This window comes from Pseudochaenichthys georgianus, chromosome 21 (assembly GCF_902827115.2).
Source record: "Pseudochaenichthys georgianus chromosome 21, fPseGeo1.2, whole genome shotgun sequence".
In the NCBI taxonomy this organism is placed as follows: domain Eukaryota; kingdom Metazoa; phylum Chordata; class Actinopteri; order Perciformes; family Channichthyidae; genus Pseudochaenichthys; species Pseudochaenichthys georgianus.
In genome coordinates this window covers 27,659,743-27,673,283 of record NC_047523.1, presented here as the reverse complement: position 1 = coordinate 27,673,283, position 13,541 = coordinate 27,659,743, and the positions used below count along the sequence as shown (strand labels likewise).

The following is a 13,541-nucleotide window of genomic DNA, read 5'->3' as shown; positions in this document are numbered from 1 at the left end:
AAACTGACAATGGCAGAACTTTCTTTTTTGGGAGAAATCATTCTTTAGAATAGTATTATTGTATTTGTATTGATTAATAGTGCGCAAAATATATGCATCTTGAAGATGAATGTACAGCTGCGATAAGATACAAAGAGTATTTTTCTTAGCTGTCAGCCCCCTCCCATCGCTCCCAGCCCTTTTCTCTCTTCATTTTGCTAACTGGTGCTTAACGCCTCTCCTCCGCTGACCAAGCATCAGCTTCCCTGTGCTGATAAATGGGCTTCTTTGAATTGATGGCAGGCTGGAGGAAAAAGAGATAATCCTAGATAATGTGGACACAGTTTTCATTTCTTGTCACCCAATTAAACTGCAATTATCCCAAGTGCAGGAGAGGAGAAAAGTGGAAAGAATGGCCAAAGAATGGGAGAGTGAGGCTCCCTGGGACACTCTCTACCAGACACATTAGCCCAGATTTGCTCCATCCTGATAAAAGAGACCCATTTCTTGCACTTGGCAGTGCACAGCGAGTGGCAGACCAGCTGCAACCTGGGGTTTAGAAAAGAGTGCCTGTGCAATGTTTGTGCCATGCCTCAAAGTGGCTGGGAAGAAAAAGATCAAAATGTATACAGGTTGTCGCCCTATTAAAGCACTATGGCCTTTGTATGGCACTCCATGTGTCTTTAGCTGAGGACATCAAGGTTTTATCCCTTAACTGCCCATATAGATTTTTTTGATTATTATTATGCAAATGTCTAAGACACATTGTCGGCGAGAACAAGTGTGCATTTTGTGAAACCTTTGTCATCACTGACTGATCAATGTAAGAACCCTGGAGCTGACTACACAGGGGTTCAAAGACCTTCAAACAACCCTTAGCATATCCAAAAGAGCTTTGACTGAGAGCTTGTGTGCACCTACTGTTCCCTAAAAGAATCGACCACTGCTTTAAAAAAAAGGGACGCTTCCTCCGTGAATTGTTTCCCTCCAGATGAATCAAGGCTGAGTGAACCTCTCCCTTGGCACAAAATCTAAGAGGTAAATGAATGTCTTTTGTAATTACAGTTCCTTTTAGTAATTATCACACTGGACAATTTATGGATTAACATATTGATTTCACTTGACCCCTGGCAAAGCTTAAGTTGGACTGAGAAGATACTTTTGGCTTGTGCTGCCAAATAGCCCTCAGGGCCCCCGCTGGAGCTTTGCTCTTTAGGCGTGTCATAGCATCTTTAGCAAACGTCCCATGGGATGATGATCGGACTCACAGAGGGTCACAAAGGCTTGGCTATCTATTCAGAGTGTTGCTCTGCACGGGGATTGACTTTAGCCAAACATAAAAAAACCTGGACAAGTGAAAACTGAAGGAGCATTCATAAGAGTAATTCATTAATCTTCACGCAGCCGATTAGTGCTTTGAAGTCTATGATTTAGAAAAGCTGTGCTCCGCGCTGTACTATCCCTCCCCTCACAGGCTGTTTAGATAAACATTGGAAATAAACAGATTAATTTAAATCATTAGGAAAACATCTTAACGCACACACACAGGCTGCCTGTTTTTGCAACGCTGATACTTGTAACCCCTCTGCGAAGGCATCTAATGATGTTGTCGGGTGTGCTGTGTGCACAGAATCAGCGTTGGTGGCAGTAATGCATTGCTGATTATGGAGAGGGGGAAAATACTCTGTCAAAATATGATCAATATTTCCTATAAGTGCTCCTGCTGCTCTGCATGAGTAATGGCCTGATTAAGCGGGCAACGCGAGAGAGGCCAGTGTGAACGCAGCCTCTCCACTGCTGTGTCCATCAAATAATGAGATCACCTGAGACAGCCACTGTCACTGCCCCCCCTCCCCCCCCACCCACCCCCACACAGGACGTGCTGACAGGACACTTGCCCTCTCATTGATCAAATTGTCATTCACCCGGTGCTTGGAAAACACATGTACACACACACACACTATCACACACCTGTTCGGATTCAAGCAACAATCCAAATTGCATTGCACATATCACTAATGTCCCCCCGTGGCATGTGTCTGTTGTAATGAACTCGTACACCAGTTGTTGGAATGGCCATAGTTTTTGAGGTACGTCAGACAACACTGCTATACAAGACTCACCTAGAGACATGTGACATTCAGGAGCAACAATGAGCCATCTGCAGGAATTCACTTATTTCACTCTTTTGAAAAAGTGAGACTTTTTTTTCTCTCTCTCTCTTTCTCTCAATGACATGGTTATTATCTTGGTCACTTAATCTCCTCAAATAAGATTGATTTGTCCTTTCAGGCTGTGTTAGAGAGCCTCTGTCAGAAGGCGCTCAGGCCATGGGAACCATAGAGTTCCAATGCATCCTCACAATTTTCCCATTTGATGGAGGTCACAGTCACTCAGGCTGCTTCTTTGACATACTGATGAGTAGAGGCACAAAGGCCCTTTCATTGTTACAAGTGATAGAGAAGAGCACGGCTTTACGCACAATACACGACAGGAAGAGATGCAGGGGTTGTGAATGTGTCATGCAAATGCAGACATGCACCCTGAATTGTCAGATAATTGTATACTTGGATAATAATAATATGAATCAACTGGCAATTATGGCGTGATCGTTTAAAAAAAACATTTTAACACTTGCTTCTTATTCTCGGTTTGTTTTTACGGTGACATAAACAGGTGAAGAAGTGAGTAGAGAGGTGAGAAAGACAAAACAGCTAATGAACACTTACACTTTGAATGCTTTCTTTGTTTTTAATATTCTTAATATATCTCAACTATGCTTGTCAATTCAATTACTGTCTACTAAATCCCCCAAACTCTTTAGAACACATCAACACTTAAATAAGTCTTGGTAGTGTTTGGTCACAATGCCAAGGTCACTGGTGCTAGCTTAATTAAAATATTTGTTTTTTTACTTTTAAATGTTGGCCATGAGGGGTAGTGCAAAAGGTCGCCATTGTCAGTATGTGTGTCTGTGTATTGTGTTTGTTCAAATGGTGTATGACTGATGATATGTGTATGTCTCTTAATGTCCACTATGTTTGTATATGTACATGTATGCGGAACTGCAGGACGGAGTCCAGAACAAATGTCCTTACGGGGACAATAAAGTATATCGTATCGTACCCTTTCTTTCTTTTGTGTAATTGTATTGAGCCTGTTTTTCATATATCAGTTTCGGCTAGACTGTGAGGTCTAGCATACAATAGACAATGATTCACACAAAAGCAAACAACTGAATCACAGAAGGCCGTTTCAAACAGGCCTGTGAATGCTTCTAGCGGTTTTGCAATTTGATTTGATCTTATTTAACTTTCATTTGTGAAGACTTTCGCATTAAAAAAGCCGTTACATTATTATTTCCACCTTCTATTCATTCATCCCGGATGAACAGAAATCATTGGATTCAGCTCTGCATTCCTATTCAAAACATTAGGGAAACATAACATAAGGGTCAAAGGTGTTTAATAAGCTGGAAGTACTACACTGTCAACTTCTATACAAGTGTGTTTAATGTTGTCTACAATGTTAAAGATTAACAAGTCACCCTCTGGATTTTGTTCTGCTCTGAAGGACGATGGCACACTATGAAAGACCAAATAACATGTTGCTGCGCTGCCACGGGTTCAAGGAGATTGGATCACTTTTTGTTTGTGAAGCGGCCTCAATTCAGCTTCCACATAAAGAGCGAGAGACTAGGAGAGGACTGAGAGAGAGCAGTCTTTGTGGTGTTGAAGGGAAAGGGTGGATAAAAAATTGCCTTGGTGCATCAGTTTTCTCTGATCCCAACTGGAACTATAAATGTATCGGAGAGATGAGCTATCTGTGGCGGCTGTGCCACAAGCAGACCTTTTCTTCCCTCTGTCCCTATGATGAGTTAGCAGGACCTGGAGTGATAAAGCTGATAGAAGGGCTGCTATCAGGTGGCAGTCTGGGTAATTACAACTCTCTATTTGGGGCTTTGCAGAGATGCTGTGGCGATAAGGGGAGTATAATGAGGAAGAAAGGCCGAGCGATAATGTATCCGCTAAATGGTTCAAAATAGTCTATCATGGGAAAAGTCATCTCGCTGCCTGGAGGAAAACAAGTATCTTTGGATTTGAACCACAGGGCTCTGCGACGGAGAATATTAGGAAGGTTTAACCAAACATACGCCCTGCGGGGGGTAGCATTAATCAGAGTTCAAAAATCATACTTTTCACAAAGGGTAGGATAGGCCGTTTTTTTTTAATGATCGAGGAAGTCGTTTGATTGCCGCTGCTGTTTTGTTTGTCCCTCAGGCTGTGGAGATATTCTGCAGTGTGAGATTACATATAATACTTTGACAAGCGGCGGTTTAAAGATGAAGGTCTTATCAACCTTGCGGACTCCACATCCTTCTGTGTAGCCATTCTCCCTCCATAATGTGCTTTCAAAGTTTGTTGTATCTGTCAGTTCAGGTCCTCGAAGATTGAACTGACAATCACTCCTCTTTCTTTCCTATTTACCATCATTCAAGCATACACACACCTACACCTACACGCACACACACACACACACACACACACACACACACACACACACACACACACACACACACACACACACACACACACACACACACACACACACACACACACACACACACACACACACACACACACACACACACACACACACACACACACACACACACACACACACACACACACACACACTATCCTCAGGGCCATTTGCCTGTTCGTCTTTACTTCACAGTGCAGTGTGGCTGTTTTATTGTGCATTACAGATTCCCTCACTGGGATCATGACCACTATCAATAGTATTTCCACTAATGTGATTAACTTAATACTGTGCTCTATGAGAGGATTATTTCTCAATTCCTCTTGATATGCGTAATATTTAGGTTGTGGTTGAGTAAATATTTTGGTTCTTCACCAAAATAATTCCCACTGAGACAAAGACACGAAAGTCTGCCCTAAGGAGCAATAAAGACTGTATAATTAGAATGATTAACAAACTGCACAACTAATTTGGCACTTATTGAATATATTTTGAGAACACAACGTTCAAAATAGGTCACATATTTAAGCCACAAAAAAAACATTAACTTTATTCACATTAATTATGTATTTATTCAGACATCCTGTGTGACTCATTTGAGGTGATGCTGGAGTCGGCATTGTCTCTTTACCAATCCGATCATTATATTGCCTTGCACTTAAGCATATTTTCTACATATTGTGGAAGCTGTAAAGATACGTCATTAGACAAAATGACTTCTAATCTAAATGCAATCATCTTTAAATAGTAATCAATTGGATCCCTTACAATGCTAAACTGTTTGTCATTAGCACTTTATCAAAGGCTCACTTAAGATAAGATTCTGCAGCTAATGGCGTATGATAGTGACAAAGTGACTTTGAATGCTCTCTACATCATGCAGGAAACACTTGTATCTCTGTGTGTAGAATATTTGCTTTGCTTTAAAATGCATTTACCCTTTTTAGATGTTGTTTCCTCATACCAAAAAGGTCTTTGATATGAATACATTTGTCTTAAGCTTCCGCAATTTAGATTAACCAATGATAAATAAAATAGGCTACATCATAAAGAAAATAATGAACTGAAAATAAACAGTGATTATGTAGCGAACAATATTATACTTCTTACTCCTCAAAGCCTCAGAATACAGGCATGGTTTACATATTTTTTTTAAGCTAAATTAATCAAGTATTTGGATCCAGATTTGTGTATTTATCTGCAGCATTAATCCTTAATCTGAAAATCAAAATAGAGCAATCGGCTCATTTCTAAAAGGATTATTGGAAATCCTCAGATGAAAATGAGATACCTTTTTACTGAGAGGTGTATTCATTGCTTCTGCTTTGGCCCCGGCCTGCATTGGAGCAGCAATATATCTGAAAAGGAAGGGGAAGATCCGGGCAGAGCTGTGATCAGACAAGCAGAAAGAAACCACATCAGGTACACAATCAGGACCCCTCCCTCTCCCTTTCTTCAAACCTCCCAGATAATGAGCAAACTTTCATGTGGTTGTAAATACTCCCCACTCTTTGGGGTTTGAAGTGGCACACAGAAGATATTGTTGTTTATCCAGCTCACTTTATTTTCAAAGAAAAGCCATCTGATAGCAGGAGGTCAACTTGTGTTCCCTTGAAATACATTTAATTTAAGACTTGAGTCCCCTCCCACCACCTCCAACAGTACCACTGTGGGAGAATAACAGTAAACACTTTGAAAAAGAAAATGAAGTAGAGTACACATCCTTACACTAATCTTTGTAGATGAGGTCTCTTTATGCAGCCCGGATTATCCAGGGATCCTCATCAACTCTCTATAATTTCGTGTGCTTTCTCCCAGAGTTACTGGAGTGTTGAGCAGAATAAACTGTTTGGTGCTATCATGAAGATTGTTGCACCTCCAGGGGCTCCTATTTCAGAGTGATGGCTTTAGCACTTTAGAGTCAACTGTGTGCGATCTCTCCGGGTAGGAATATGTCCCCATGGGCTTGTTGTTGCTGCTGTCTGCCTTCTATTTGCATGATATTTTTCTATTCAGTCTTATCATCAGTGTGCTGTGAGGTGGGAGTGCTGGCTCCGTCTCAGAGGCTGGACCCGGTCTTTATCGGCAGGTAATTCTTCGACTCTCACTAACTCATCTTGAATTATTTATGTGTTATTTCCAGGACCCAAGCTGAGGTAAAAGAGGGGTGGAACACAGACTCTTACTGTCATTTTTCTTCTTCTTTTTTTTAAAATCAGATCTTCATTAAATTACTTAACTGAATAAATTATTGTTTTTTCTCAGCCTGCAAAATAACAAGCTGTTTTGTAGAATAAATACAACGAATCTTGACATTTTGATGAGTAGAAAACGTGCTGCATGGATGCACATGCTCCTGTTATACAGGCTCAAAATAGGCCCTGCATCGGATGAAATCATAACACGTTATTAAAAAAAAATAGTGCCATAGTGATGTATTTTTCTACATGGTCGAACAATAAAATAAAAATAAAACTGCAGAGAGGAGTAAAAAAGTATGAACTCTTTAGTGAGAATGTGCACACACTGGATTCCACACCTTTATTGTCAGCTCCCGATAAGAACTTTCCACCGTAACTTATTCATATAATTCATAGCAATTTTGTGCCCGTTTGTGTCACGAGAGGCTTGTGCTCGTGCGGAGTGAGTGGAGCGCTTCATTGCAGTAATGTTATCGAGGTGAATGACAAGCCGACAAAAGGGGCGCACGGTGTTGAGAGATGCTGTGGCTCAGTTTAGTTTAGCAGCAGGTTTGTCTCTCATCTCGTCCTCTTGGCGCGGATCATCCTCACCTTGTCAGGTTTCCTACTTGAGACAAAAGAGCGATCCCTCAGTGAGCTTTTTCTGCACTGCAATAAAACAACCCAAATCCTTGTTAACAGAAAATGTAAAACAAACGCAAACTGCAGCGATTTAGGGCGCTGTCTCTTAGAAATTGCGCACCACTTTTGGATAGGTCAGCGTCATCACTCAACTTCCACACTTCCAATAATATGCTTGTTAAAATATACATTATGTGTACAATATTTGTATTGTATTATAATCATAATTATAATAATAACAATTCAACATTGTGTTTTGTATAAACTGTCCTTAGATTATGCTAATCCGTTAAATAAGAACAACAGTAAGTCTACAGTACATTTAATTTGACATCCATTTATATCCTAATTTAAACGCTCGACCTAAAGCCTAATTCCTGATTTATAATAGTGTTCGATACAGCCCTTCTCTATTTCCTTTTTTGTACATATATAATTGTGTACAACGGGGAAGGTGCGAGAACAAACCACTTAAACCTACAATTTACTCAACAAGTCCCGCAGATAACTGTAATTGCTTAGTTGAATATTCGACAACCTAATTTCAGTTGTCGATTCGCTGCCCTTGGGAAAGTCCTTTGAAGTGAAAGTGAAAAGGGGGATTTCAGGAAAGTAATTAATTTCACCAAGCGCGATTAGAAACACTTCAGACCTCCTCAGCATTTGAGTATTTACGACAAATGCCACAATATCAGAAAATTAAAGAAGACATTCTTTACCTCTTACACACTACTTTGTGCCGCGGATGGGTGAGGGAAGAGACAGGCAGAGGGACAGTGGATGAAAGGTGAGAAAGTGGAGTGACACCAGATTGTCAAGTAAACAAATGAAACAAAGAGGCTATATGCGTGCAATGATAAATATTGTAAATAAAGGAGAGTTCAATTAAGTGTTTGATGGCTCAGATTCAATGTAAGTTGAACTTCCAGTCTGCTGCGTTCACTGTCAGTGTATCAGTGAGATGCTTATACATGCTGCCACCCTCAGGTATGTCAGGTGCACCTGTCTCTTAAATAAAAAAATGTAATTAGCCTACTGTGATTAAACTCAACGATTCCAATGAGACAAGTTGTTCATTAGCTAAATTAATTGAGAATATGAAGCTAATGAGATTAATAAATGAAGATATATAATACCACAAGAAGCGTTTCCCGTTCAAACAGGGTGGGATTTTTCAAAAATCATTCAGCAAGTCGCCTGCGTACTCCGTGCCAACTGCGCATGCGCCACTGGTACTTTCACTACCTGCCACACAACCCTGTATTTCACATGGGGCAAGCGGGAGTTCTCATCCATTCGCGTAAACGCAGCTGCTGAGTGGTGGTTGGAAGTCTCTGGCGACGGGAGGAAAACAAGACAGCTTTTTTTTCTTCTTCTCTTCTTTGCTAAAGGCGTATCACCGGTGGATTCCACCATGGAGCAGAAGACATAAGTTGAGCTTTCGTAAGGACGCTGCCACTTGTACTTTACTGACGATATTCATCGGAGGGATGAAGAACTGAAGTCTAAGTAAGTAGCCAAAACAGGAGTTTCACTTGTTGTATATGTTTAAATTAACACAACTGTATTTCCCAACTTTCTAAATGAGTTTTGTGTGTGGTTTTGTTCAGATTTGGCAAGTTGTGTATAGCCTACTTAAAATTACTTTCCAACTGTTATTCTTTCAGATAGAGTTTGTGCCAACATGTCTAAACCAATGGATCACGTCAAACGCCCGATGAATGCTTTCATGGTCTGGTCCAGAGCCCAGCGCAGAAAAATGGCTCAGGAGAACCCGAAAATGCACAACTCCGAGATCAGCAAGAGATTAGGAGCGGAGTGGAAACTTCTCAGCGAGTCTGAGAAGAGGCCATTCATCGACGAAGCCAAACGACTGCGAGCGATGCACATGAAGGAACACCCAGACTATAAATACAGACCGAGACGGAAGCCCAAGACTCTGATGAAAAAAGATAAGTTTTCTTTCCCTGTGCCCTACAACCTCGGAGAGCACGACGCGCTGAAAGTGAACGGGCTTTCCGTTGGACTTCATGAGTCCCTCATGGGACACCCGGACAAGGCAGCAGCGGCAGCGGCGGCCGCAGCGGCGAGGGTCTTCTTCAACCCCTCCATGTCAAACCCCTATTCCTTTTTTGACCTGGGATCCAAGATGACTGAGCTTTCTCCGCATTCGTTTCCGTACGGGTCTCCGTTGGGCTACCCGCCGGGAAGCGCGGCTTTCGGGACTGGCATTGGTGGGACGCACGCCCACACTCACTCACACCCGTCTCCGGGAAACCCAGGCTACATGATCCCTTGTAACTGTACGGGCTGGCCCACAGCAGGACTGCAGCCGCCCTTAGCATACATCTTACTCCCCGGGATGGGAAAACCTCAACTTGAACCGTACCCTGCATATGCTGCAGCATTATGATAAGGCCCGCGTTGGACTTCTGAGAAAATGAAATGTGAAAACAAAAAGAAACTAACTAAAAAAAAAAGCTATTCATGCAAGAGTTTTATTATGCATGCACAAACCTTGTTCATGTGATGAAGTGCTCGTCGTCTCAGATATCACATGTGTATGTATATTGATTAATGCCTTTATCTAAGGTACTGCTTATTTAGAGAACTCTCTAATCTATTATTACCCATGCAGCCATCACCTCTCACAGCCCACAGGGAAAGGACTAAAGGATGGCAAACATTTGAGGAAAGGGTATCAGAGCATTTTGTGAAAAACCCATTTTGAAAGGTACACCATTTGATTTCTATTTTTTGCAAGTTGCACCTGCTTTGCCTAACCTGTTGGAATCAAAGGCAGCATACACACTGACCATAATCACAGGATTTTCTCTCAGATACATCGAGGCTAATGGGTTGTAATTAATGGATCAGGGAGGATTTATCACAACATTTCTCCTGTCCTGTATGACTGTAAATGTGTACAGATAAAAATGACTCTAGTTTATTTGCCGTTATAGGCTTAGTGTTTGAGATAGGGCCAGGAACCTACGCATTTCACTAGAAGTGCTGTGTATATTTTGAGTTTTTAAACCGTTTTATAGATGTCTGTAATATTTATTGTTTAGTGGAATCTATGGTGACCCAGACAATTTTAAAAAGGACACGACTAGTTCTGTAATATTTGCACATGAAACGTTGAGGATGTAATTTATTTTCAATGGGATATTCAATTTCAGTGGGTTTGATTTATTAAACCTTTTTTTCACTTCAAACTGTAAAAAAGTTACAATTTAAATGCAAGGGGAAGTTTGTTCAAGGAGTTCATCATTTCTTGATCATCACCCACCCACTCCTCGTATCATGTGCAGCAGAAAAAAAATACTTTTTAACTAACTCTTATGGAATTTGTATGTTTTGTGTTTTCTTTAACCTCCGTTATGTACTTCAACCATACTGTTCACTTGTTGAGCGAAGGACTACAATAAAGCCTATTCGGATTAAACGGAAGGGAATCGCAGCTGTAGTTCTTGATGAGATGAACAAGATGGTTATCTTTTCTTTTCCTGCTCCTCAGTCCAGGTGAAGTGTAAGGTATCCTCAACAGGCCGCTTTTGTCCGCGCTTTGAATGGCAATACTGGGGGGAAATCTAAATCAGCCCATTGTAATCAAAAGCCAAAACCTTATTTATCACAATTTTAATCGTGAATAGGAGGGAAGATAAAACTGTGTAGTACTCTGAGCTTTCTTTTCCCATGCAAGGTGAAAAAAGGAAAAGAGCTGCTTTTAAGCTGCAGAACAAGCTCGTCTTTGAGGCTTTAAAAAAAACCCTGAGCCGAGTGTGTGTGCGCACCCAAGTCTGAAAAGAAAAACAAAGTTCATTTAATATTAATTAAAGGCTCGTGGACAGAAACAAAAACATGCTGATCACCTGTTCTAAAGAGTGCACGATCTCGCGTGCGCGTGCATGTAGAAGGTGTTGGTGCACTGCATTTCATATTAGCTATAACTTGTATTGTTGTTTAAGCAAACTGCCACTCCTATGTTACACTGAGAGATTAATTCATAAGGATCAGAGCGATTATGCAAAACTAATTTGGACAGTCCAGGGATAATTATCTCCGTCACGGTTAATTAAACCCTTTCAGCACTCTGTTCTCCATTGTAACACCCCGATCACTTCTCTGCACGGAACTTCCTTCTTGGCCCCGAAAATAACTCGCAAGTGACCGTGTGTTTCATTTACAGTCTAGAAAAAATCGGTTCAGAGTTTTTCAAAAGAAAATGTAGATTATTTTCTCTAAGTTATTAAGTGATTTTGAGGCCATGCCTATATATTTTTTTATGAATACTGAAATTGTGCAATGTTATTGTTACTTTATGCCACACAATTAAATACATTTGAGTATCAACGTGTAGAAGGCTAACTTTTAAATAATTATAGGTATTATTGTAAAACAGCTTTCTGATCAAAACACAGACAAGGTCGTCCTGTCTGTAAGAAACTTGCATTACGAGTTCAGTCAGTGGCCATTTCTTTCTCTTTCTTTTGCCTTTTTATTATATTTTTTTCTTCTGGAGGAAAAGGGGAAGAAAGCTGAAAGAACTTTTTTTCTACTCTGGGAGCGTTTAGACGGTCGAGGAGGTTTTGTCTGGGAACAAAACGTGGGTTGGGAGGTTTTGTGAGAGTGTTGTTTGTTGAAGTGGAGCTCAGCAAAAGCGGCTGCTTTCCCTCATTGTGATGAAAGCAATCAGTGGTATTTGGAAAACTGTTAGCATTGTGCACTTCTTCTGTGTCCGTTGTGGAGGATTTCTTTTCACAAGGTTTTTTCAGCCGATCCAGCTGGCCGGAGTGAATAGCACTGCAATGTGTACACGCTTTGTCCCTGCAAGCCCTTCAAGTAGCCCACATTGAATAGAGTGAGTTGACACTGCATGACAGTGAAACAACATAATAAAAAATACATGAGCGCATGAATAGAAGCAGGCGCATAAATAAATAAAATGGGTGGCCAAAACTGGATAAACTGAATGACAAAACGGTGAAAGGGGAACAAAAAGATATTTAACACGCTAGATTAGCATTAGAATGCAATCTACAAGACAGAACAATTGATGAATAGGTTTACCGGCCAAGAAAGAAATGGACTAAATGCCTTTTGAATGGATAGCCTATGTTTTGTTTTTTTCTAAGATGGGAACTGAATGGGAAAGGTGGAGATGCAACTATGGAAATAAGTAGGAGAAAACTTTTTCTTTTAAAATGTTTTTCACTCCTGAATTTAAATTCCTCAATAAATCAGGATCAACACAACCTGTTTCCCAGGACAGGATTTCAGTTAAGATACAACTATGTATATTCAACCAAAATTATGTACATTTCTCAGGGTTTCAGCCTCCCTTTACTTTAGTTGTTTAACCTTAAACAGGCTTAAATAGCTTGTGTGTTTTTTTTAAATTGTTGTCAAGGAATAACTTTTACAATAATGAATTTACATATGGCCTGATAACCTTAATTTCTTTCAATCCACACAATTAGTTGCTAAATATTATGTGGTTATAGATGATATATACATTGTGATAAACATCTGGCCTGATGTAAAAGCTGCTATACAATGTGAACTCTTGTCAAAACACAGGATAAACTCAAGCGGGCAGGAAAACATTAAATTAAAATGTTGTTTAATTTAACACATTTAAATAAACTAGCCATTAAGTATTAGTCATGTATCAAATAAAACATAATTTCTTCTTGGCATTAGGAGAGTGTTAAACAAATATAAAGTGAGAGTGTTTTAAAAAGAATAGTCCATCTACAGAAGCAGTCTTCCTATGAATTTAGTTGCATATTTATTGATTTCTGTCTAATTCAGAGCCAACAGGAAATCCAGTTGAAGTGATGACACTGTCAGTGGTTTTTATTGAACCTATATATATAGGTTCAATAAAAAACACTGACAGTACATATATATATATATAAACACAATATGCATAAATACATAACATATATATATATAAAAACACAATATGTATATGGCTAGATGATGGTAAAGTATTTTTTATTTAAATCAGTGATTCAAACTCGTTATACGCGTGTTTTTATATATATTGACAGTCGATGAACTTTAACTAAGGAATTAATTATTTTATTTTGTATTAAGAAATTAAAATTTGAAATCCTTACCGCACTTGCCTTGCTATTTGACAGCCGGTTTAAAGGTTTCTATAGAAGATTTAAAGCTATGGCTGCCCCA

At 39.9% G+C, this 13,541-nt stretch overlaps 1 protein-coding gene across 1 annotated transcript; it reads left to right on the top strand.

Moving 5' to 3' along the window:
* Positions 1 to 8,627: 8,627 nt before the first annotated feature.
* Positions 8,628 to 10,824, top strand: sox21b (SRY-box transcription factor 21b). The gene is made up of 2 exons (XM_034110244.2): positions 8,628 to 8,852; positions 9,011 to 10,824. The coding sequence occupies exon 2, from the start codon at positions 9,028 to 9,030 to the stop codon at positions 9,754 to 9,756; it is 729 nt and encodes a 242-aa protein (XP_033966135.1). The 5' UTR covers positions 8,628 to 8,852; positions 9,011 to 9,027; the 3' UTR covers positions 9,757 to 10,824.
* The last annotated feature ends 2,717 nt before the right edge of the window (positions 10,825 to 13,541 follow it).